The following is a 23583-nucleotide window of genomic DNA, read 5'->3' on the forward strand; positions in this document are numbered from 1 at the left end:
GCCTTTAACCTTCATCAGTCAGAGTATTGAGTAGAGAAGTTGGGAGGTCATGTTGCAGTTGTATAAGATGTTGGTGAGGCCGCATTTAGAATATTGTGTTCAGTTCTGTGCACCATGTTATAGGAAAGATGTCATTTGTGGCCACTGTTGTGACATCCTATGTAATCAATAATGCAATACCTCCCACCTCTTTTACCCCCCCCCCCCACCTTCACTGCTCCTGAAGCATTTGTACCCAAACAATAAGCAGCCAGTCCTGCCCCTCTCTTTCTGTATTGGCAACAACATCCCGGTCGCACGCACCCATCCACACCTTGAGTCCATCTGCTTTATCGTTAAGCTTCCCGAATTAAAATATCTGCAATTCGAACCTTCCCCGCTCTCTGCCTTTCTCCTGCCTATTCTGTCCACTAATCTTTCTTTCATCACTATTCATACCGCCTTACAGCTTTTCACCTACCTGGGTCTTGCATAGCATCCCACCCTGCTGTCAATCTAGTTTAAACCTATCCATGTTGGACGAGCAACCCTCCTGCCAAGATATTGGTCAGGCCCTCCAGTTCAGGTGCAACCCATCCCTCTTGTATAGGTCACCCCTGTGACAGAAGAGATCCCAATGGTCCAGAAACCTCCTGCACCAATTCCTCAGCCACATATTTATCTCCACTGTCTTCCTGTTCCCACCTTACTAGCATGTCTTTTGTCAGTACCGAGGGTACATTAATAATTGAAGGTAGACAAAAATGCTGAAGAAACTCAGCGGGTGCAGCAGCATCTATAGAGCGAAGGAAATAGGCAACGTTTCGGGCCGAAACCCTTCTTCAGACTTGTGGGTAATAATTCTTAATCTTAATAATTGTGGGTTTATTTAAAATATTTGTTTGTTAGTAAATAAAAGCCCATCCAATGAGTTAATAACAATACAGCGTGGAAACAAGCTCTCTAGCCTACTGAGTCCACAACGATCACCCCAGACACTAGCACTATCCTACACACACGAGGGATTATTTACTATGTTACTGAAGCCAATTAACCTACAAAACTGTACGTCTTTGGAGTGCGGGAGGAAACCGAAGCACGCAGGGAAAACACGCGGTCACGGGGAGAAGGTACAAACTCCCCACAGACAGCACCCGTAGTCAGGATCAAACCCGGGGCTCTGGCGCTATAAGGGCGGCACCTTTACCAGCTGCACCACCGTGCTGCCCTGTGTCTCAGTTGCTGACTTTATTTCATTGACAACAATTCAGTTGAACTGTTAAACATATCAACTGGTTCAGGTATGTTTCCATCCTTTGTTATAACCAACTGAATGTTTTGTTTCGACATTATATGTTCTTTCCGCAGTGATTTCCAAATTGTGTTTTAATTATTTAAGGCAAACTGTTTATTTTACATATAATCTGGTTATTGTGGTTTTTTGTGGGAATGGTTCCAACAATTTTCAATACAAAATTGTGGCCTTCAAAATGAATTTGTTAGTTTACTAGGTTTTTTTTCATTTTTCAGGGTTTTAACTAGATTTTATCACAGATAGATTTCAGACTTGATCTATTTCATCGTGCAATAATGAAGTGAACAAGATAAATGGGTGGCTGAATCTTTTGGGTTTATTTAGATGAGAGGAATCTACTGGCCATTCCTGCTCAGCCAGCTTCAAATTTGTCTTGTTGAGTCCCATTGTCTATATGCGAGCAAAAAGATAACAATGGCCTGTTTCCTTCATCATCATTACTTTTTTGCATGTATCTCTCTCTATCAATAGACAATAGGTGCAGGAGTAGGTCATTCGGCCCTTCACTGTGATCATGGCTGATCATCCACGATCAGTACCCCGTTCCTGCCATCTCCCCATATCCCCTGACTCCGCTATCTTTAAGAGCTCTATCTAACTCACCATCTATCGCCGTCTATATCTCTTGTTTCCCTTTCCCCTGACTCTCAGTCTATGAAGGGTCTCGACCCAAAACGTCACCTAATCATTTTCTCCAGAGATGCTGTCTGACCCGCTGTGTAACTCCAGCTTTTTGTGTCTTATCTTCTTGCTCAACTTAAGCAGTTGCTGGATGGAGGTTGAGTATGAACCGCAGAAATTGGTGAACCTGACGCTACCTCTCCCCTGCGGGAGTACTGAGCTGTTCCAATGTGGCTGTTCTCATCACCCAAACTGCTCGATAATATGAAAAAGCAACATACAAAATTTAGTTCAGCGATCCCCACACAATAACATTATCCTACACACACTAGGGACAATTTACAATTATACCAAGCTAATTAACCTACAAACCTATATATCTTTGGTGTGTGGGTGGAAACTGGAGCTCCCGGGTAAACCCCACGCAGGTCACAGGGAGAACGTACAAACTCCGTACAGACAGCACCCGTAGTCAGGATCGAACCTGGGTCTCTGGCGTTAAAAGGTAGCAACTCTACCGCTGTGCCACCGTGCTGCCCTAATTAACCTACAAACCTAAGGTACAAAAATATTGAGGGATAAATATGTACTTCCATTTAATCTGCATAGGTAAAACAGTACTCCAAAGACGTACAGGTTTGTAGGTTAATTGGCTTGCTTAATTGGCTTGATTAAAATGTAAAATTGTCCAAGTTGGCGATATGCAGAGGACTGCCTTGCCGACTACAAAATTCAGAAGCTTCAGAAGGTATTTGCTTTTTGAAGAGTTAAACTCTGAACAGGCCAATGCAGAGTGGACCTCTGCTACACTGAAATCTATAAAATCTATCTGTTCTCTTCTACCAGGGGTAGGAGTGGAAGAATCAGAGTGTTATCTTTAAGGTTTGGATTGATGTGCCTATCCAAGGGTCTTCTGGAAGAAAAATACAAATGTGAGTATTTGACACTCCCTGCAGCGACAGGGTTGTATGTTGTTTCACTTGAAGCAGATGGGAAGCTGAGTGCTGGAACACTCGGTGTAGATATGAAGACCACTCACCATTTCACCAAAGAGGGTTTACCATTGCTCACACTTGAGAACGTACATTCTTTGCACTGTGGAGAGATTTAAATGAATGCCATAACACTATCCATAACTATGTCTCGCGGTAGACAAAATGCTGGAGAAACTCAGCGGGTGCAGCAGCATCTATGGAGCGAAGGAAATAGGCAACGTTTCGGGCCGAAACCCTTCTGGGCCGGCAGAAGGGGCTGAAGTGGCAGATATTCACATGCGCCTACTCCAACTTCATCTACTGCATCTGGCGTTGTGTTGTCTCTCCTGTTCATCGGCGAGACCAAACATAGACTTGGCGATCGTTTCACCGAACACTGGCACTAGGGCAGCCTAGGCCTGTGGGAGCTCTTGGGTGCCAACCATTCTAACGTCCCTTCCCGTACTGATCTTTCTGTCCTGGGCCTCCCCAATGCCAGAATGAGGCCACACACAAAACTGGAGGAAAAGCACCTCGTATACTGCTTGGGTAGCTTACAACCCAACAGTATGAACATTGAATTCTTCGACTCTAGGTAACCCTCCCTGAAGTCCGGCTGACCTTGCTCCCATCTCTCCCCTCCTCTCCTCCTCCACCCACATTCCTTCCCCTCAAAGCACAATCCCCACCTTATCAATCCTCAAACAGTTCACAACACACTAATCCTTTTGTCTCACACCTTGTGTGTGTTTGTCCCTGGCCTGCTGTGTCTAACCATTTGCTATCTAAACCGCCCCCTCACCTGTGGTCACCGATGCTATGCTCTGTCCCACACCTCCACTCTTCTAACTCTCTTTCCCCCACCCCTGCAATCAGTCTGAGGAAGGATCCCGACTCAAAACGTCACGTATCCATGTTCTCCAAGGAAGTTGGCTGACCCACTGAGATACTGCAGCATTTTGTATCTTTAAGGGGCTGTCCCACTGCGGCGACCTGATCTGCGAGTTTAGAAGAGTTTGCCCTCGACTCAAACTCGCAGCATGGTCGACACGTGGTCCTAGGAGGTCCTATGAGGTCACTGGAACTCTCCTTCATGCTCGAGGGAAGTTCACGAATACTCGCGGCCTCAGCATGTTAAACAATTTTCAGCGAGTAGAATTTGGTCGGCATAGTTCTTTTTAACTCGTAGTGCAGTGGAGTGGGGTCGCTATGTAGTTACAGGCAGTCGAGGGCAGCCGTAGGCAATCTCCTTCGCTGACCGGGCATTTTAATTGGCTCATTGGAGTTTTCAGGACCATTGAAAACCAGCCGGTAGGTAAAATGCCCGCTAAACTTTATTATAAGTTGTCTGTCTTCTTAAAAGTGTCTCCACTCCTTCTCCCCCCCCCCCCTCTTCTCTCCCCCTCTCTCCCCTTATCTCCTCTTCTCTTCCCCCCCCCCCCCCTCTCCGCGCTCTCTAAAGGACTTACCGTACACTGTGCAGCAGTCATTTACTTTCCTCTTCATCATGGGTGTGAATTTCAGACAGCGCTCCCCCGCTTTCCCTGGCCCCCGCCTTTGCGATGTGTGTGTGTGTGTGCGGTCGGTCGATCCAGCTCGAGGTTTTCCAGGCGAGTGCCCTCGAGCTTGAAGGTCGAAGACACTTCTTAACTCACGGATTAGGCTGCCACAGTGGGACAGCCCCTTTACATGGTGGAAGTCTCTTGCTTGTGTTGCTTTCATTGCCACAATGTACACTGGAACACTGTGGAACCTGTAACATAAAATTGAATTTGATATAAATTAGTTCATGGCAATTATTGACACAAAATGATGGAGTCTGAAGAAGGGTCTCGACACGAAACGTCACCCATTCCTTCTACCTGTCCATCTATTCCTGCTGCCTGTCCCGCTGAGTTACTTCAGCATTTTGTGTCTATCTTCGATGTAAACCAATATCTGCAGTTTCTTCCTACACAGCTCCTGGCAATTAACAATTACAAAGCTGAGTTTAGTTTAGTGTAAAGATACAGCAGGAAAGCAGGCCCTTCGGCCCACCGTGTCCACACCGACCACTGATTCCTGCACGCCAACACTATCGTACACACACTAGGGACAATCTACATTCATACCAAGCCAATTAACCTATAAGCCTGTACGTCTTTGGAGTGTGGGTGGAAACTGAAGTTCTCTGAGAAAACCCACGTGGTCACGGGGAGAACGTGCAAACTCCATACAGGCAGCACCTGTAGCCAGGATCGAACCCTTACAGTTGTAAGCACAGCAGGGCAGCAACTCTACCGCTGAGCCACTGTGTCACCCACAATATGAACCACAAGTTCAAAACAATTGTATTATAACTGCAAGCCATATTCATGGCCTAAGATTCTATTTTTACAAAAACCTTTTCGTCACAACATTAAGCAGATGACAAAAACAAATTCATTTTCTAAAGATGTACATAAGAAGTGTCAGACGATTCTGATATAATATGGATTTTGCTATTTCAAAATTGACTGAAGAGTGTAGAAAGGCGGATGTAAGAACTGTATTGTTGACTTTGTTAATATTTTGTAGATCTTTTTAAGCAACTAACGGGACCTATAGATGAGTGTGACCAGCGGAGCCTAAGCCTCTTGCTGCATGATGCAGTGCAGATCCCTCGTCAGCTGGGAGAAGTCGCTTCCTTTGGAGGGAGTAACATTGAACCAAGTGTCCGCAGTTGCTTCCAATATGTAAGTTTGCTTCCAATTTACTCCAATTCCTTTTTGATGAGGGCCGACGTCATAACGTTTTCTATTATCTGATATTGATTAATATAGGAAATGTGAGAGGTCTAAGGATTGTAAATTGTAATTTCAAACATTTTGGGATGAAACTTTTTTTCAGAACATCGCTATGAACTAAAAAGAAACGTACAAGATTTTGGAGATTGAGCCGTCTGTTATCATTTAAGATTAGTTAAAATGAATAGCCTTTCTCGAACATTCTTTAACATTACTCAAGCTGCTGTAATTACCCTTACCCTTGGACCATGACCCCACTGACGAGCACCAGGCCACCATATCTAGCACCATCACCGACTTCATCAATTCCCACGCCCTGCCCGACCAAACCTCCAACCTCATCGTTCCCCAGCCCCGCACGGCCCGTTTTTACCTTCTCCCCAAAATCCACAAACCCGGCTCTCCTGGCAGACCCATTGTCTCTGCGTGTTCGTGCCCCACCGAACTCATCTCCACATACCTTGACTCCATCCTATCCCCCTTGGTCAAATCCCTTCCCACCTATGTTCTAGACACCTCAGACACTCTCCGCCGCCTCCGTGCATTCCACTCTCTAGGCCCTCACCCCCTCATCTTCACCATGGATGTCCAGTCACTCTACACCTCCATCCCCCACCAGGATGGCCTCAAAGCCCTCCGGTTCTTCCTCGACCAGAGGAGCAACCTATACCCAGCCACTGACACCCTCCTGTATGTGGAGATGAGTTGGTCCTCACCCTCAACAACTTTACGTTTGACTCCTCCCATTTCCTCCAAACACAAGGCGTAGCTATGGGCATACGCATGGGCCCCAGCTACGCCTGCCTCTTTGTCGGGTACGTTGAACAATCCTTGTTCAATACGTACCAGGGCCCCATCCCCGACCTCTACCTCCGTTACATTGACGACTGCTTTGGGGCCACCTCCTGCACCCACACACAACTGACTGACTTCATCCACTTCACCACCAACTTCCATCCGGCACTCCAATACACCTGGACCATTTCCGACACTTCCCTACCATTCCTTAACCTCACCATCTCCATCGCAGGGGACAGACTTCTGACCGACATACACTACAAACCAACTGACTCACATGGCTATCTGGACTACACGTCTTCCCACCCTGCCCCCTGTAAAGACTCCATCCCCTTACTCCCAATTCCTCCGCCTACGCCGTATCTGCTCCCAGGATGAGACGTTCCACACCAGGGCATTGGAAATGTCCTCGTTCTTCAGGGAACGGGGATTCCCCTCCGCCACCATAGATGAGGCCCGCACCAGGGTCTCATCCATACCCCGCAACACTGCTCTCTCTCCCCATCCCCGCACTCGCAACAAGGGCAGAGTCCCCCTAGTCCTCACCTTTCACCCCACCAACCGGCAAATACAACAAATAATCCTCCGCCATTTCCGCCACCTCCAACGTGACCCCACCACTCGCCACATCTTCCCATCTCCCCCTATGTCTGCCTTCCGCAAAGACCGCTCCCTCCGCAACTCCCTTGTCAATTCTTCCCTTCCCTCCCGTACCACCCCCTCCCCGGGCACTTTCCGTTGCAACCGCAAGAAATGCAACACCTGTCCCTTCACCTCCCCCCTCGACTCCATTCAAGGACCCAAGCAGTCGTTCCAGGTGCGACAAAGGTTCACCTGTATCTCCTCCAACCTCATCTACTGCATCCGCTGCTCTAGATGTCAGCTGATTTACATCGGGGAGACTAAGCGGAGGTTGGGCGATCGTTTCGCCGAACACCTCCGCTCAGTCCGCAATAACCTACCTGAACTCCCGGTGGCTCAGCACTTCAACTCCCCCTCCCATTCCCAATCCGACCTCTCTGTCCTGGGTCTCCTCCATTGCCAGAGTGAGCAACACCGGAAATTGGAGGAACAGCACCTCATATTCCGCCTGGGTTGCTTGGGTCCGGATGGCATGAACGTTGAATTCTCCCAGTTTTGCTAGCACTTGCAGTCTCCTCCCCTTCCTTAACCCTCGAGCTGTCTCCTCCCATCCCCCCGCCCTCGGGCTCCTCCTCCTCCCTTTTTCCTTCCTTCTCCCCCCTCCCACCCCCCATCAGTCTGAAGAAGGGATTCGGCCCGAAACGTCGCCTATTTCCTTCGCTCCATAGATGCACCCGCTGAGTTTCTCCAGCATTTTTGTGTACCTTTGCTGTATAACCTTCCAACATTCAGAGCCATCCTACCAACCACTGTAGAGCAGTCATGAGCTACTATCTACCTCATTGGAGATCCTTGGGGTGGGAGATTGCAACCTTCACGTGGTCCGCCCTGTTTCGACGAATGCAATCAACCCGGCGTGCACAACCAAATAAGATCAAATAGAACAAGTTGTCCAACACTTTAGTCTGTGCACGCCATACGCAAGAAGAAGAAAAAGATTGGAGATCCTCAGACTATCTTTGATCAGACTTTAGTGGACTTTATCTTACACTAAATATTATTCCCTTTATCATGTATCTGTACACCACGGATGGCTCGATAGTAATCATGTATAGTCTTCATGCTGACTGTACAGCACGTGACAATAAACTAAACTTTTTTTGTTGATGGTAGTAAAAACACCTTCTCAAAAGATGCAGTACTGCTTTAGAATCATATTTCGTATAAACCAGCCTTCCCTCCTTCCAATGTTGACGGGCTCCCTTCCTCTTGAAGCTTTCCCCCACTCCTGGTCCTTGGAGTGCCTGGCTCGCCCTCAGCATTGCCTTACCAAAATGCGGTATCTCTCAGAGCTCTTGAAAAAGATTGACAGCTTTTGACTTGGAATCAGTCTTGAGCTCCAAAAACGACTACCTGTACTACTATATTATCCACTGCTACATCTGCATACAACAACATATTGAAGGCTTTTTAATGATGTTAATGTTGTACAAACTGCCCATCCATGTATTGGTTTGTAAACCATGGAAGATGACAAGCTATGATGAAATATTAATGCGGCTGGGATTTCTGTTTTTATAGGCTCAGAACAAATCGGAGATTGATGCCAAACTGTTTGTGGAGTGGATGAGATTGGAGCCACAATCCATGGTGTGGCTGCCTGTTCTACACCGAGTAGCAGCTGCTGAAACAGCAAAGCATCAGGCCAAGTGTAACATCTGTAAAGAATGCCCCATCGTAGGCTTTAGGTGAGATGAGCAACCTTGCATGGAGTAATATGATGCAAAAACAATAATCTATATTTTATCATCGTCTGCTTTGACCTGCCATTTTCACACCTTACCCTTCAATATCTCTTGTCTCCCTCTCTCCTGACTCTGTCTGAAGAAGGGTCTCACCCCGAAAAGTCATCCATTCCTTCTCTCCAGAGATGCTGCATGTCCCGCTGAGTTACTCCAGCATTTTGTGTCTATCTTCGGTATAAACCAGCTTCTGCAGTTCCTTGCCACACATCTACATTTTAATTTTAGTTTAGCAAGTAAAAAAAACAACAAAGGATGGAATAGAAAGAATTAAGCTTTCAAAAATCAATACAGCTCAGTAGCAACTTAATCTACCACTGGAGGTAGGGGCGGCACAGTAGAGAACTGGCTGGCAGACAGGAAGCAAAGAGTAGGAGTAAACGGGTCCTTTTCACAATGGCAGGCAGTGACTAGTGGGGTACCGCAAGGCTCAGTGCTGGGACCCCAGCTATTTACGATAGATATTAATGATTTGGACGAGGGAATTGAATGCAACATCTCCAAGTTTGCGGATGACACGAAGCTCGGGGGGCAGTGTTAGCTGTGAGGAGGATGCTAGGAGGCTGCAAGGTGACTTGGATAGGCTGGGTGAGTGGGCAAATGCATGGCAGATGCAGTATAATGTGGATAAATGTGAGGTTATCCACTTTGGTGTCAAAAACAGGAAAGTAGACTATTATCTGAATGGTGGCCGATTAGGAAAAGGGGAGATGCAACGAGACCTGGGTGTCATGGTACACCAGTCATTAAAAGTAGGCATGCAGGTGCAGCAGGCAGTGAAGAAGGCGAATGGTATGTTAGCATTCATAGCAAATGGATTTGAGTATAGGAGCAGGGAGGTTCTACTGCAGGTACACAAAATTGCTGGGGAAACGCAGCGGGTGCAGCAGCATCTATGGAGCGAAGGAAATAGGCGACGTTTCGGGCCGAAACCCTTCTTCAGACAGGTTCTACTGCAGTTGTACAGGGTCTTAGTGAGACCACACCTGGAGTATTGCGTACAGTTTTGGTCTCCTAATCTGAGGAAAGACATTCTTGCCATAGAGGGAGTACAGAGAAGTTTCACCAGACTGATTCCTGGGATGGCAGGACTTTCATATGAAGAAAGACTGGATAGACTCGGTTTGTACTCGCTAGAATTTAGAAGATTGAGGGGGGATCTTATAGAAACATACAAAATTCTTAAGGGGTTGGACAGGCTAGATGCAGGAAGATTGTTCCCGATGTTGGGGAAGTCCAGAACAGTTTAAGTATAAGGGGGAAATATTTTAGGACCGAGATGAGGAAAACATTTTTCACACAGAGAGTGGTGAATCTGTGGAATTCTCTGCCACAGAAGGTAGTTGAGGCCAGTTCATTGGCTATATTTAAGAGGGAGTTAGATGTGGCCCTTGTGGCTAAAGGGATCAGGGGGTATGGAGAGAAGGCAGGTACAGGATACTGAGTTGGATGATCAGCCATGATCATATTGAATGGCGGTGCAGGCTCGAAGGGCCGAATGGCCTACTCCTGCACCTATTGTCTATGTTTCTACTACGGTAGAGTTGCTGCCTTACAGTGCCAGAGACCCAGGTTCAGTCTGAACTATGGGTGCTGTCTGTACAAAGTTTGTACATTCTCTGTGTGATCGCGTGGGTTTTCTCCAGGTACTCTGGTTTCCTCCCACCCGACAATAGATGTTGTGTGTACCTGGTGGGCCACCTCTGTATCTCCAAAAATATATATCATTAGAATTGTTTACATGTAAGGAAAATTGTTGTTCTGCTAGAACATAGACCAGCGCAGCACAAGAACGGGCCCTTCAGCCCACAATGTCGGTACCGCACATGATGTTCAGAAGAACTCTTATCCGCCTGCTCGTAATCCATATCCCTCCACTCCCTGTGTATCCATACGCCCATCCAAAAGCTCTTAAATGCCACTATTGTATCTGCCTCAAATAACACGTTCCAGGCACTTTAGAGCAGTCTGAAGAAGGGTCCCGTCCCGAAACAACCTATCCATCTTCACCAGAGGTGGCCCCTGACCCGCTGAGTTACTCCAGCACTGGGTTTATTTTCCCCTATCGCATTTGATTTTTCCATCTGCTTCTGAATCACAGATTAGAGTTTTGGGATTTTGGAGGTGGAGGTGGAGGAGGTGAATGCAGTTACCACAATGAAAACCTAAAGGTTTCAAGAGTTTTTGAAGAGGCAAGTCCTCAGATGTAAATGTTTCGTCCAGGCTCAGCATTGGTGATCCCTTCAAGAGTCATACAGTGTGGAAACAGGCCCTTAGGCATAACTTACCCATATCGACCAATATGTCCCATCTAAACTAGTCCTACCTGCCTGCGTTTGCCCTATATCCCTCTAAACTTGTCCTATTCATGTACCTGTATAACTGTTTCTTAAATGTTACAATAGTCCCTGCCTCAACTACCTCCTCTGGCAGCTTGTTCCATTGCCCCACCACCCTTTGTGTGAAAGAGTTACCGCTCAGATTACTATTAAATCTTTAAGAAGGAACTGCAGATGCTGGAAAATCGAAGGTAGACAAAAGTGCTGGAGAAACTCAGCGGGTGCAGCAGCATCTATGGAGCGATGGAAATAAGCAACGTTTCGGGCCGAAACCCTTCCCGAAACGTTGCCTATTTCCTTCGCTCCATAGATGCTGCTGCACCCGCTGAGTTTCTCCAGCACTTTTGTCTACCTACTATTAAATCTTTTCCCCTTCACCTTAAACCTATGTCCTCTGGTTCTCGATTCCCCTACTTTGAGCAAGAGTTCTGCAGGTTTACCCAATCTAGGCCTCTCATGATTTTGTACACTTCTATAAGATCACCCCTCATCCTCCTGCGCTCCAAGGAATAGAGTCCTAGCCTGCTCAACCTCTCCCTCTAGCTCAGACCCTCTAGTCCTGGCAACCCTCGTAAATCTTCTCTGTACCCTTTCCAGTTTCACAACAACCTTTCCTATAATACGGTGCCCAAAACTGGACACAATACTCTAGATGCGGCCTCACCAACGTTTTATACAACTGCAACATGACCACTCAACTTCTAAACTCAATACTTTGACTGATGAAGGCCAATGTGCCAAAAGCCTTTTTGACCACCCTATCTACCTGTGACTCCACCTTCAAGGAACCATTCACCTGTACTCCTAGATCCCTCTGCTCTACAACACTCCCCAGAGGCCTACCATTCACTGTGTAGGTCCAGCCCATGTTAAACTTCCCAAAATGCAACACCTCACATTTCTCTGTATTAAATTCCATCAACCATTCCTCAGCCTACCTGGCCAACCGATTAAGATCCTGATGCAATTTTTCACAACCATCTTCACTATCTGCAAAACCACCCACTTTTGTATCATTTGCAGTTGCTAATCTTGCTATGTATATTCTCGTCCAAATTATTGATATAGATGACAAACAGTAATGGGCCCAGCACCGAACCCTGAGGCCCACCACTAGTCACAGGTCTCCAGTCCGAGAAACAACCTTCCACCATCACCCTCTGCTTCTTCCACAAAGTCAACATTCTATCCATCCTTGGATCCCATGGGATCCAGCCTTCCATTGCAGCCTACCATGTGGAACCTTGGTGAATGTTTTGCTGAAGTCCATATGTACAACATCTACAGCTCTGCCCTCATCGACCTTTTTGGTCAATCAGATTTGTGAGACATGACCTCCCACATACAAAACCATGCTGACTATCCCTAATCAGCCCTTGCCCATCTTAATGAATGTATATTGCTAAGAAAAATGACACCTCACACAAAACTCGTTTGACATTTGTGTTTTTCTTCACAGATATCGGAGCCTCAAACACTTCAATTATGACATCTGCCAAAGTTGTTTCTTTTCAGGACGGACAGCAAAGGGACATAAATTGTATTACCCAATGGTGGAATATTGTACCCCGGTATGGCCACGTGATTTACTTTATATTATTACCTTGTATTATTATACGTGCATCTACATCACTGTACAGCTTGAGAATATTATTCAATGTAGGTGGAATATTTGCCTTTTCACGAGAGATGTAGGAAATTGCAGATATCTGGTGAGACCACATCTGGAGTATTGTGTACAGTTTTGGTCTCCTAATTTGAGGAAGGACATCCTTGTGATTGAGGCAGTGCAGCGTAGGTTCACGAGATTGATCCCTGGGATGGTGGGACTGTCATATGAGGAAAGATTGAAAAGACTAGGCTTGTATTCACTGGAGTTTAGAAGGATGAGGGGGTAATCTTATAGAAGCATATACAATTATAAAAGGACTGGTCAAGCTAGATGCAGGAAAAATGTTCCCAATGTTCGGCGTGTCCAGAACCAGGGGCCACAGTCTTAGAATAAAGGGGAGGTCATTTAAGACTGAGGTGAGAAAAATCTTTTTTCACCCAGAGAGTTGTGAATTTATGGAATTCCCTGCCACAGAGGGCAGTGGAGGCCAAGTCACTGGATGGATTTAAGAGAGAGTTAGATAGAGCTCTAGGGGCTAGTGGAGTCAAGGGATATGGGGAGAAGGCAGGCACGGGTTATTGATAGGGGACGATCAGCCATGATCACAATGAATGGCGGTGCTGTCTCGAAGGGCCGAATGGCTTCCTCCTGCACCTAGTTTCTATGTTTCTATATATATTTGTGGAGTGCAACATTAATTGAAATTATTGTAATCAGTAGAGCAGCCTGTATTGTACCAAGTTTTAGTTTAGTTTATTGTTGTCCCATGTACAGAGATACAATGAAAAACCTTGTTTTTGGTGCTGTCCAGTCAAATCATATGTGCAAGTGGTATTATAGTGGATAGTAGATCATAGTGGATGGTACTAGATCATCTTCTAGGAGAGCACACAAGAGGTCAGTATGCTCCAACTCCACCCTGCACCTATCAAGCCTCTGAAAATACCAAGTATAATCTTAGGTAGACAAAAAAGCTGGAGAAACTCAGCGGGGAAGGCAGCATCTCTGGAGAGAAGGAATAGGCGACGTTTCGGGTCGGGACCCTTCTTCAGTGATGTATAGGCGACGTTTCGGGTTGAGACCTTATGATCTTAGTTTAGTTGAGTTTAATTTATTGTCACGTGCATCGAGGTACAGTGAAAAGCTTTTGTTGCGTGCTATCCAGTCAGCGGAAAGACAATACATGATTACAATCGAGCCATTTACAGTGTGTAGATACATGATAAGGGAATAACGTTTAGTGCAAGGTAAAGCCAGCAAAGTCAGATGGTCAAAGGAGATATGCATTTCTTATTTTCTCAGTTGATGGCTCAATGTCCTGATGACACTGGGTGAGTGATATTCAGCGTATGAATTAGAAGTATTGTTAAGGAATGTTAGGCCTACTCCACAGGTGCAAACATTCAGGGCCGGCCTTAAGCCGAATGGACCGATTGCTCCCAATTGGGCCCCGCTAGTAAGGGGGCCCCGCGCCAGAGTAATCTACTCTCAGCTCGGGTAGATCTACTCCGGGTGGTGGGGCAGAGAGAGAGTAGAGGGGTGGAGGGGGAAGAAAGGGGTAGACGGGGAGGGGGGTGTGAGGAGGAATGGAGAAGGGGCAGAGGGGGAGGTGGGTCGTCCCCTCACGGTCCCAGGGCAGCGATCCCGCCCCTCCAGTCGCCGTGCTTCACACACACAGCCCCGGCTCCCCCCCCTCTCTCTCCCCGGGGAGACGCGGTGAACAATACACGGAGGGCTAGGCCGGGAGTTGGAGCAACGTTTACAAACATCGGCCTCAGCTCACACCCGGACCCCGGCATCTGCTCCTGCCGCCGGCCCTCTCGCTCCCTTCTCTCCTTCCCTTCTTCCCTCCCTCCCTTCTCTCCTTCCCTCCCTCCTTCCTCTCTCTTTTCCCTTCTCTCATCCGCTCCATCCCTTCATCCTCTCCTTCCCTCCCTCCTTTCTCTACTTCCCTCCTTTCTCTACTTCCCTCCCTCCCTTCTATCCTCCCTCCCTTCTCTTCCTCCCTCCCTCCCTCCCTTCTCTCCCTCCCTCCCTCCAAGACCACCTCCCACGAATCCAACTCCGCTCCCAGGACGGAGCCAGCCTTCCTGATGAGTTTGTTGATCCTATTGGTGTCCGCGGCCTTCGCCCTGCTGCCCCAGCACACGGCAGTGAAGAAGATGGCACTGGCCACCACCGATTGTTAGAACATCTGCAGCATGTTACTGCAGACATTGAAGGAGCGGAGCCATCTCAATAAGTACAGGCGGCTCTGTCCCTTCTTGCACAGGGCCTCAGCGTTCCTGGACCAGTCCAGTTTACTGTCCAGGTACACTCCAAGGTATTTGTACTCCCTGGTAAACTGCACATCCACACCATTGATGGAGACAGGGGACAGGGTTGTTCCTCTCCTCCTAAAGTCCACCACCAACTCCTCCACATAGTTTGCACATGATGAATGGCTGAATTAACAGACATAGCAATTCATAATAACATTTCATTTCCACTTTCAGACAACATCAGGCGAAGATGTACGTGATTTCACCAAGGTGCTGAAAAATAAGTTCAGGTCAAAGAAGTACTTTGCCAAACACCCCCGTCTAGGTTACCTGCCAGTACAAACGGTCCTGGATGGGGAGAACCTTGAGATGTAAGTTTAACTTTATAAGGATGAGATGTATATTGTTTCTTACTGGTGAATGGTCACCATTGAGCACTGTTTGAAGGGAAAGGATCTATATTCAGCATTGCCCTGTACAATAGTAAGAAGTCCAAGAGATGAAAACATTGAGACACAAGGAACTGCAGATGCTGGAATCTTGAGCAAAACGCAAAGTGCTGGATTAACTCGACGGGGGCAGATATCTTCTGTGGAGGGAATGGCTAGGCGATGTGGTGAGGCGGAACCTGTCTTTCTACCTCCAATTGTAGCGGGAGAAAGCTGGAAAAGGGAAGCGGGCACGGGACCAAGCGTTTGTACCTGAGGATTAGGAATAACCTTTCTTAACAAATCGTCCACAGGTGAGGTGGTGTTGATTGCCAGATGGGCAGGGTTAGTGACAGTGTCTGCACAAGTGAGGTACAAAGAAGTTGGAGGATTGTTGCCTTTTAAATGTTGTTATAGTCCCTACCTCAACTACCTCCTCTGGCAGCTCGTTCCATATACCTACCACCATCTCCGTGAAAAGGGTGCCCCTCACGTTCCTATTAAATCTTCCCCTTTCACCGTAAAACTATCCCTCTGGTTCAGGATTCTCCAATGAGTAAAACACTCTGTGCAGTCACCCTATCTATTCCCCTCATGATCGTATACACTTCTATAAGATCACCCCTCAGCCGTCTGCGCTCAAAGTTATAAAGTCCTAGCCTGCGCAACCTCTCCCGATAGCTCAGGCCTTCAGGTTGTGGCAGCATCCTCGTAAATCTTACATTTTAAAGATGTGACAGGAACCTGAGGAGCAAATCTTTCACACGGAGGGTTTATGGAACAAGCTGGCAGAGAAGATAGTTGAGGCAGGTATTGCATCCATAGTTCAAAGACATTTGGACAGGTGCGTGGATAGGAAAGGTGGGCCAAACGCCTGCAGTTGGGACTAGTGTAGATCGGGCATGTTGGTCAGCATGGACAAACTGGATCAAAGAGCCCATTGCATGACAATGCCTTACTGAAGTCCATATAGACGACATCTACGGCTTTGCATTCGTCAACCTTTTTGGTTACTTCTTCAAAAATCTCCACCAGATTTGTAAGACGATCTCCCTTGTACAAAACCATGCTGACCATCCTTAAATCGGCCTCTGTCTATCCAAATTCATTTTGCTATCTAAATACAATTATACAAATCTTATCCCTCAGAATTTTCTTCAGTAACCTGCCTACCACAGATGTTAGGTGCATTGGTCTATAGTTCCATCTGAATTATCTTCTTAACTATGCTCCTCAGTTTCCGAAACTCCTCCAGGGATACACTCGATCCCAGCTGTCTGTACCTGTCCCATGCTCCCTTCTTATTCCTGGCCAGAGCCTCAATTTCTTTTGTCATCGAGGCTTCCTTACTCCTATCTGTCTTACCCTTTACTGTAATAGGAACATCACTCCTGTACAAGCATCCCACATTGGCCCGCATTCTTATCACACTTTTTAAAACATCCCAGTTTACAGATGTACCTTTGCCCGCAAATAATGTACTCCAATCAACTTTGGCAAAGTCTTCCAATGGGTAGAAAGGGGCAGTAAAGTCGGAGAAATGGGTGCCCACTGGATTAACTACAGGGGGGGGGGTGGTGCGGTTATTACTTTGAGTTAGAGAATTCCAACAAGAGGTTGGTGGGGTAACATTTGGAGTACTGTGTTCAATTTTGATCACCCTACTATAGGAATGATCCCATTCAGCTAGAAGGAGTGCAGCAAAGATGTATGAGGATGTTGCCAGGACCCGAGGGCCTGCATGATAGGAGGAGCTTGGGCGGGCTTGGACTTCATACCTTGGAGCGCAGGAGGATGAGGGTTGATCATATCGAGGTGTATAATATCATGAGGGAACTAGATAGGGTGAATGCACAGTCTTTTACCCAGAGTAGGGTAAATCAAGCAGTAGAGGACAAGGTGAGATGGCCACAATTAAATACGCACCTGCGGAGCAATTTTTCACTCAGAAGGTGGTGGGTGTATGGAACAAGCTACCAGAGGATGTAGTTGAAACAGGGACTATAACAAGGCCACTTGAACCCAGCTACCTGGATTGGAAAGGATTAGAGGGATATGAAATGGAATACTTTATTGTCACATGTGACAAGGCACAGTGAAATTCTTTGCTTGCGTACCCAAGTAGGTTTGCTAACTGCCCCGTATTATCCGGGACATCCCGTATTTTGAGCTAAATTGGTTTGTCCCGTATGGGACCGCCCTTGTCCCGTATTTGACTGCTACTACTTGGGTCAAGGGGACTGTCGGGTCGGAGCGCCGCGTCCGGCCTTGCCTCACCCATCCTGACGGTAGTGCAGCCCGTGGAGTGCAGCAGCAGCAGCGCCTCGCCCATGGCCCCGTCGGCCGGCAAACCTGGCCAGCTGTCCGACCTTCGGACCTTCGCTTCCCGCCGACACCACCATCCCCCCTCCTTCTCATGGGCGATCATCGGTTCATGAGTTGGATGGGGCGCTGGACTTTGCGCGCGATGTCGTGCGGCCCGGGCCAAAGCTCCTCAGCTTGCCCGCCGGCTGGGCTTTGTGTGCAGTCCAACACCCGGGCCAACTCATCATTCACCCAGCCACGGCCGAGTCGGTCAACAAAATGCCGTGGGGAATTTGTCCCGTACTTTGACCTTTTGTCCCTTATTTGGGAGTGAGAAAGTTGGCGGCCCTATTCCCAAGGTATGCAAATAGTTGCCACATAAAGAGCGCTGACTAAGTTACAAAGTACGCCACGCCGGCTGCTCTTTAGTTCTCCCTCCCTTCACGCTGGTGCCCCCACACTAGGTGCTTCATTGCTAAATGCAGGCAAATGGGACTACTTTAGATGGGGCATCTTGGTCAGCATGGACGAGTTGGGCCGAAGGGGTTATTTCCATGACCATGACTGATTCAGAGTTCATCCAAAAGTTCATAATCAGAGTTACTTCAGTATTGCAGGATGGAGGTGAGGGTGGAGGCACAGGGGGAGTGGAAGAGGGAGTGATACCACAGAGATGGAAACACTAGTCTGCTCAGACATGTCCAAAATAACTCATTGAGTTGGACTTTCAAAGACAGCTTCTTACACATTATTCACTTTAACAATAAAATATCACTTTGCTAGCTATTTTGATATTATGCTCTACAAAACTAAATTCTGTCATTGATACCATAGAAACATAGAAAAAAAGGTGCAGGAGTAGGCCATTCGGCCCTTCGAGCCAACACCACCATTCAATATGATCGTGGCTGATCGTCTAAAATCAGTACCCCGTTCCTGCCTTCTCCCTTGATCCTTTTAGCCCGAAGAGCTAAATCTAACTCTCCCTTGAAAAATCCTGTGAATTGGCCTCCACTGCTTCTGTGGCAGAGAATGCCACAACTTTCTGTGTGAAAACAAATTTTCCTCATCTCAGTCCTAAATGTAACCCCTGGCTCTGGACTCCCGCAACATCGGGAACATTTTTCCTGCATCTAGCCTGTCCAAACAACTTTCGTTTCTGCTGTTCCTCTATTTTGCAGTGTTATGCGGCAGCAATGTGGTGAATAGGCTCTTTATCTCATGTTGTTAATAGGCCATCCGGTTAATTTGATGATCTTACATAGTATGTTATAAAAGACTGAAATCAATTCAAAATGGACTGCACTTGTCCCTTAATAATAAATTAGCTTTACGAATAGCAATGCAACTGGATTAGAGAGAAAAACGCAAATAGTTTGGGACGTATTCAGTGGTTTCCAAGGGAAAGTATCTGTAAATTGGGTTGCCATGTTCACTTGCGATTGTCCCATGAATGGACACTGGGTGGCTCATTGTCCAGGTTCAAGCAGTGTTGGTTCATCAGGATTTTGGAGAATGCTTCTGAAGAGCACCCATGGAAGTAATGTTGAGGAGAAAGTGAACACTTTCAGGAATGTGTGAAAGGCATTTAGCAAAATAAGCCATGTCACTAATGCAGAACTAATCTGTCTCCTCCCTTGCTTTCTGGAGGGGCAAGTACAAGGCAGAAGGCACAAAAACTATTTAGCTAATGTCATTCAAAGGAGAAAAGCAGATTTGGGGTGTTTAGTATGAGGCTTGTTCAACCTTGTTCATCTGAAGTTCCTTGGACTCCAGGGCCTGAGCTGTAGCAGGGTTCTTGGGCCTGAGCTGCAGGGAGAGGTTGGTCAGGACTTTATTCCTTGGAGCGCAGGAGGATGAGGGGTTATCTTATCGAGGTTTATCAGATCATGAGAAGGATAGATAGGGTGAATGCCCAGAGTAGAGGAATCAAGAACCAGAGGACGTGGGGGGAGATTTAATAGGAACCTGAGGGGCAACTTTTTTACACAAAGAGCGGTAGATGTATGGAACGAGCTGCCAAAGGAGGTATAACTGTATTATGCCCACAATATTCTGTTGTGCTGCAGCAAGCAAGAATTTCATTGCCCTATCTGGGTGGGACACATGACAATAAACTCTCTTGACTCGACTTGACTTGAGCTATCACTATTGTTCAGAAACATTTGGACAGGTATATGGACAGGATAGGTTTAGTGGGATATGGACCAGACGCAGACAGGTTGGAGTAATGTAGATGGGTTTGTCGGTTTGGGCCCAAGGGTCTGTTTCCACACTGTATAATTATAACTCTATGGTCTGTGTGGAAGACAAGAAAGCAAAAGGAAGAGACATGAAAACTGAATATTGTAGCTAGAGAAACATTTAAAACATCTCATGGATGTACTGCTTTATAGAGGGAGAACATAAATTCACAACAACATAATGAAATTGACTAATTTTCCCTTAAGGTACCAGGGCCGGGCTTGTTCAGTTAGGTTCATTAACAGATGATGATGATTTGAGTTACAGCAACTTTCTACACATGCTTCTGTTTCATTAGTGTGCATTGGTAAAGCATTCCATTGTTTTTACAGCTCCATTAAAATGTTCTGTATTTTTTTTTTTTTCTCTCTTGAAGTCCCGTCACAGTCATCAGCATGTGGCCCGAGCAATATGAGTGAGTATGTGCATCTCTCCTGCATGCCAAGTGCTCTGTCTAGTTGTTGCTGTCTTAATGTAGTGCATCACGTCAGGGCTGCTCACAACTGCTTGATCAACCAGCATGGTAATAAGAAGATGATCCATTTTGTTCCTCGAGGCAGGCAGGCAGGCTACCTCACTAAGAAGTAGTAAATGTCCTCCTTTTGAAACATAATGGAGAATTTATCATCTCCGATCTCCTCACTGTGCTTCCAACCGATGCTTGAAGAATATTCTCATTTTAAATAAATGGAAAATCATCTTTGTGATTCGGTTTTCTAATATGTGATTTCCCTCTAATGTCCCTCTTTTGCAAGCATCCCACACACTCAACACCCCCATTAACAGTATAACTGGATGCTATTTTTTAAAGAATTATCGCTCTTAAGAAGCTGATCTGATCAGCATTATATATATACTTCTTCATAGCATGCAGAGCAAACTTCCACGATGTTGCGTTCTTCCACGTCAGTCTTGCATCACAAGCCACAAAAGATATTCAAGTAAATGGCAGCGAATTGAGGAATGCCGTAGAACAGAGGGATCTAGGAATAACTGTGCATAGTTCCCAGAAGGTGGAATCTCATGTAGATAGGGTGGTAAAGAAAGCTTTTGGTGTGCTGGCCTTTAAAAATCAGAGCATTGAGTATTGACGTTGGGATGTAATGTTAAAATTGTACAAGGCATTGGTGAGGCCAATTCTGGAATATGGTGTACAATTCTGGTCGCCTAATTATAGGAAGGATGTCAACAAAATAGAGAGAGTACAGAGGAGATTTACTAGAATGTTGCCTGGGTTTCAGCACCTAAGTTACGGAGAAAGGTTGAACAAGATAGGTCTTTATTCTTTGGAGCGCAGAAGGTTAAGGGGGGACTTGATAGAGGTCTTTAAAATGATGAGAGGGATAGACAGAGTTGACGTGGATAAGCTTTTTCCATTGAGAGTAGGGAAGATTCAAACAAGAGGACATGATTTGAGAATTAAGGAACAAAAGTTTAGGGGTAACATGAGGGGGAACTTCTTTACTCAGAGAGTGGTAGCTGTGTGGAATGAGCTTCCAGTGGAAGTGGTGGAGGCAGGTTCGATTTTATCATTTAAAAATGAATTGGATAGGTATATGGAAGGGAAAGGAATGGATGGTTATGGTCTGAGTGCAGGTAGATGGGACTAGGTGAGAGTAAGTGTTCGGCACGGACTAGAAGGGCCGAGATGGCCTGTTTCCGTGCTGTAATTGTTATATGGTTATAAGTGGTTAATTAAAGATGATGTTACGCTGATATTGGGAGTGTAATACACTTCCAGCTGGATTTTTACCCCATGGATTATTTCTATTGCAGTAAATTGTACCAATATCCTCAAACTTATCAGCACTAAGATCATGAAGCATTATTGCAGCTTTAATATTTTCTGCAAAATATTAATTTCAACATGCTTTACTATTGCAGCCCTACACAATCTCCACAGCTGTCCCAAGATGACACGCATTCCAGAATAGAGTTCTATGCCAACAGGTAACAACAAACCTAGCAATTGCTACATTCAAATCCTCTTCGGTTTCACCATGCAGGTTTTAGCAAATCATTCTTGGTTTCAAATTAAGTTCTACAAACACACAATCAAAAAACAGATGGTAGATGTTAGCTTATGTATTAACTTGTCTCAAAATTCAGTCAAGGGCGGCAGATGGTGACAGTGCTGCTGCCAACCAAAATGCAGGCGTTTGGTTAAATATATTATCAATCAAGCTTCATAACCGCACTCTTGTCAATGACATTTTGATGTTATTGTTAACAAATATACGTGGAACTATTCTCTACACCACACTTTTCTTTGTTCTTCTGGTGTTTGTCTATTATCCTGGTTCCTCTATTGTGAAATAGTTTTTTAATGGTTCAATCTTTATTAAGACAAACACAAACAGGTAATCCTAATTGACCGTCTCCGGTATGGGGTTGGTATTGAGGGCACTGCCCTGAGCTGGTTCATCTCCTACCTCAAAGGTAGGAGTTACTCGACTAACATAGGCAACTCTTTCTCCTCCCCAGCTAATCTCTGCTGTGGGGTTCCACAAGGTTCCATCCTTGGCCCCATTCTCTTCTCCCTGTATATGCTCCCCTTAGGCCAAGTCATTGAAAGGCACGGCATTTCCTTCCATTGCTACACAGACGATACACAACTCTATCTCCCCCTGAAGCCCAAAAACCAATCAAATCTGCTTAACCTTGCCCGCTGCCTCGAGGATATAAAGTGTTGGATGGCCCAGAACTTCCTCCAACTAAACGAGAGTAAGCCTGAGGTCATCCTTCTCGGCCCCTCGCACTCAATCAAAATGATAGCAGGCAGCCGTGGAAGCCTTACCCCGCTACTCAAACCTCACGTCAAAAACCTCGGCGTGATATTTGACTCAGCACCGAAATTTGACAAACAATTCAATGCCGTGGTAAAAGCTAGCTTCTTTCAGCTTCGGACGATAGCTAAAATAAAACAATTCCTCCACTTTGATGACCTCGAAAAGATCATCCACACATTCATCTCCTCCCGCCTAGATTACTGCAACTCTCTTTACACTGGCATCAGTCAATCTTCCCTGTCCCGCCTGCAACTGGTCCAAAACGCCGCAGCGAGACTCCTGACGGGCACCCGAAAAAGGGACCACATCACCCCGATCCTGGCCTCTCTCCACTGGCTCCCTGTGCGGTTCCGTATACATTTCAAGACCCTCCTCTATGTCTACAAAGCCCTCAATGGGCTTGCCCCATCCTACATTAAAAGTCTTCTCACCCACCACTCCACCTCCAGGTCCCTCAGATCGGCCGACATGGGGCTGCTGAATATCCCGCGGTCTAGGCATAAGCTCAGGGGCGACCGTGCCTTTGCAGTTGCAGCCCCTAGACTGTGGAACAGCATCCCCCTTCCCATCAGAACTGCCCCCTCCATCGACTCTTTTAAGTCAAGACTAAAAACGTATCTATACTCCCAAGCCTTTCCTGACGTCCACTGAGCGAGGGCTATATGTATATATGTATGTAGTTTGTTTATACTATTCTTATAACAAATGTAAAGCACTTTGGCCAACGAGAGTTGTTTTTTAAATGTGCTATATAAATAAATGTGACTTGA

At 46.3% G+C, this 23583-nt stretch overlaps 1 protein-coding gene across 6 annotated transcripts in view; it reads left to right on the top strand.

Annotated features, from left to right (window-relative positions):
- The window catches only part of utrn (utrophin), a 395823-nt gene that overhangs the window by 344610 nt on the left and 27630 nt on the right, over window positions 1-23583 (top strand). For 5 of the 6 annotated variants that reach the window (XM_033025073.1, XM_033025072.1, XM_033025074.1 and 2 more), the window contains 7 exons: window positions 2762-2847; window positions 5446-5603; window positions 8616-8782; window positions 12635-12746; window positions 15283-15419; window positions 20401-20439; window positions 21909-21974. In XM_033025073.1, the coding sequence (XP_032880964.1) occupies window positions 2762-2847; window positions 5446-5603; window positions 8616-8782; window positions 12635-12746; window positions 15283-15419; window positions 20401-20439; window positions 21909-21974 (765 nt within the window). The remainder of the gene's footprint in view (window positions 1-2761; window positions 2848-5445; window positions 5604-8615; window positions 8783-12634; window positions 12747-15282; window positions 15420-20400; window positions 20440-21908; window positions 21975-23583) is intronic. The other variant, XM_033025071.1, reaches the window with a different exon arrangement.

The sequence above is a fragment of the Amblyraja radiata genome, chromosome 8, assembly GCF_010909765.2.
Source record: "Amblyraja radiata isolate CabotCenter1 chromosome 8, sAmbRad1.1.pri, whole genome shotgun sequence".
In the NCBI taxonomy this organism is placed as follows: domain Eukaryota; kingdom Metazoa; phylum Chordata; class Chondrichthyes; order Rajiformes; family Rajidae; genus Amblyraja; species Amblyraja radiata.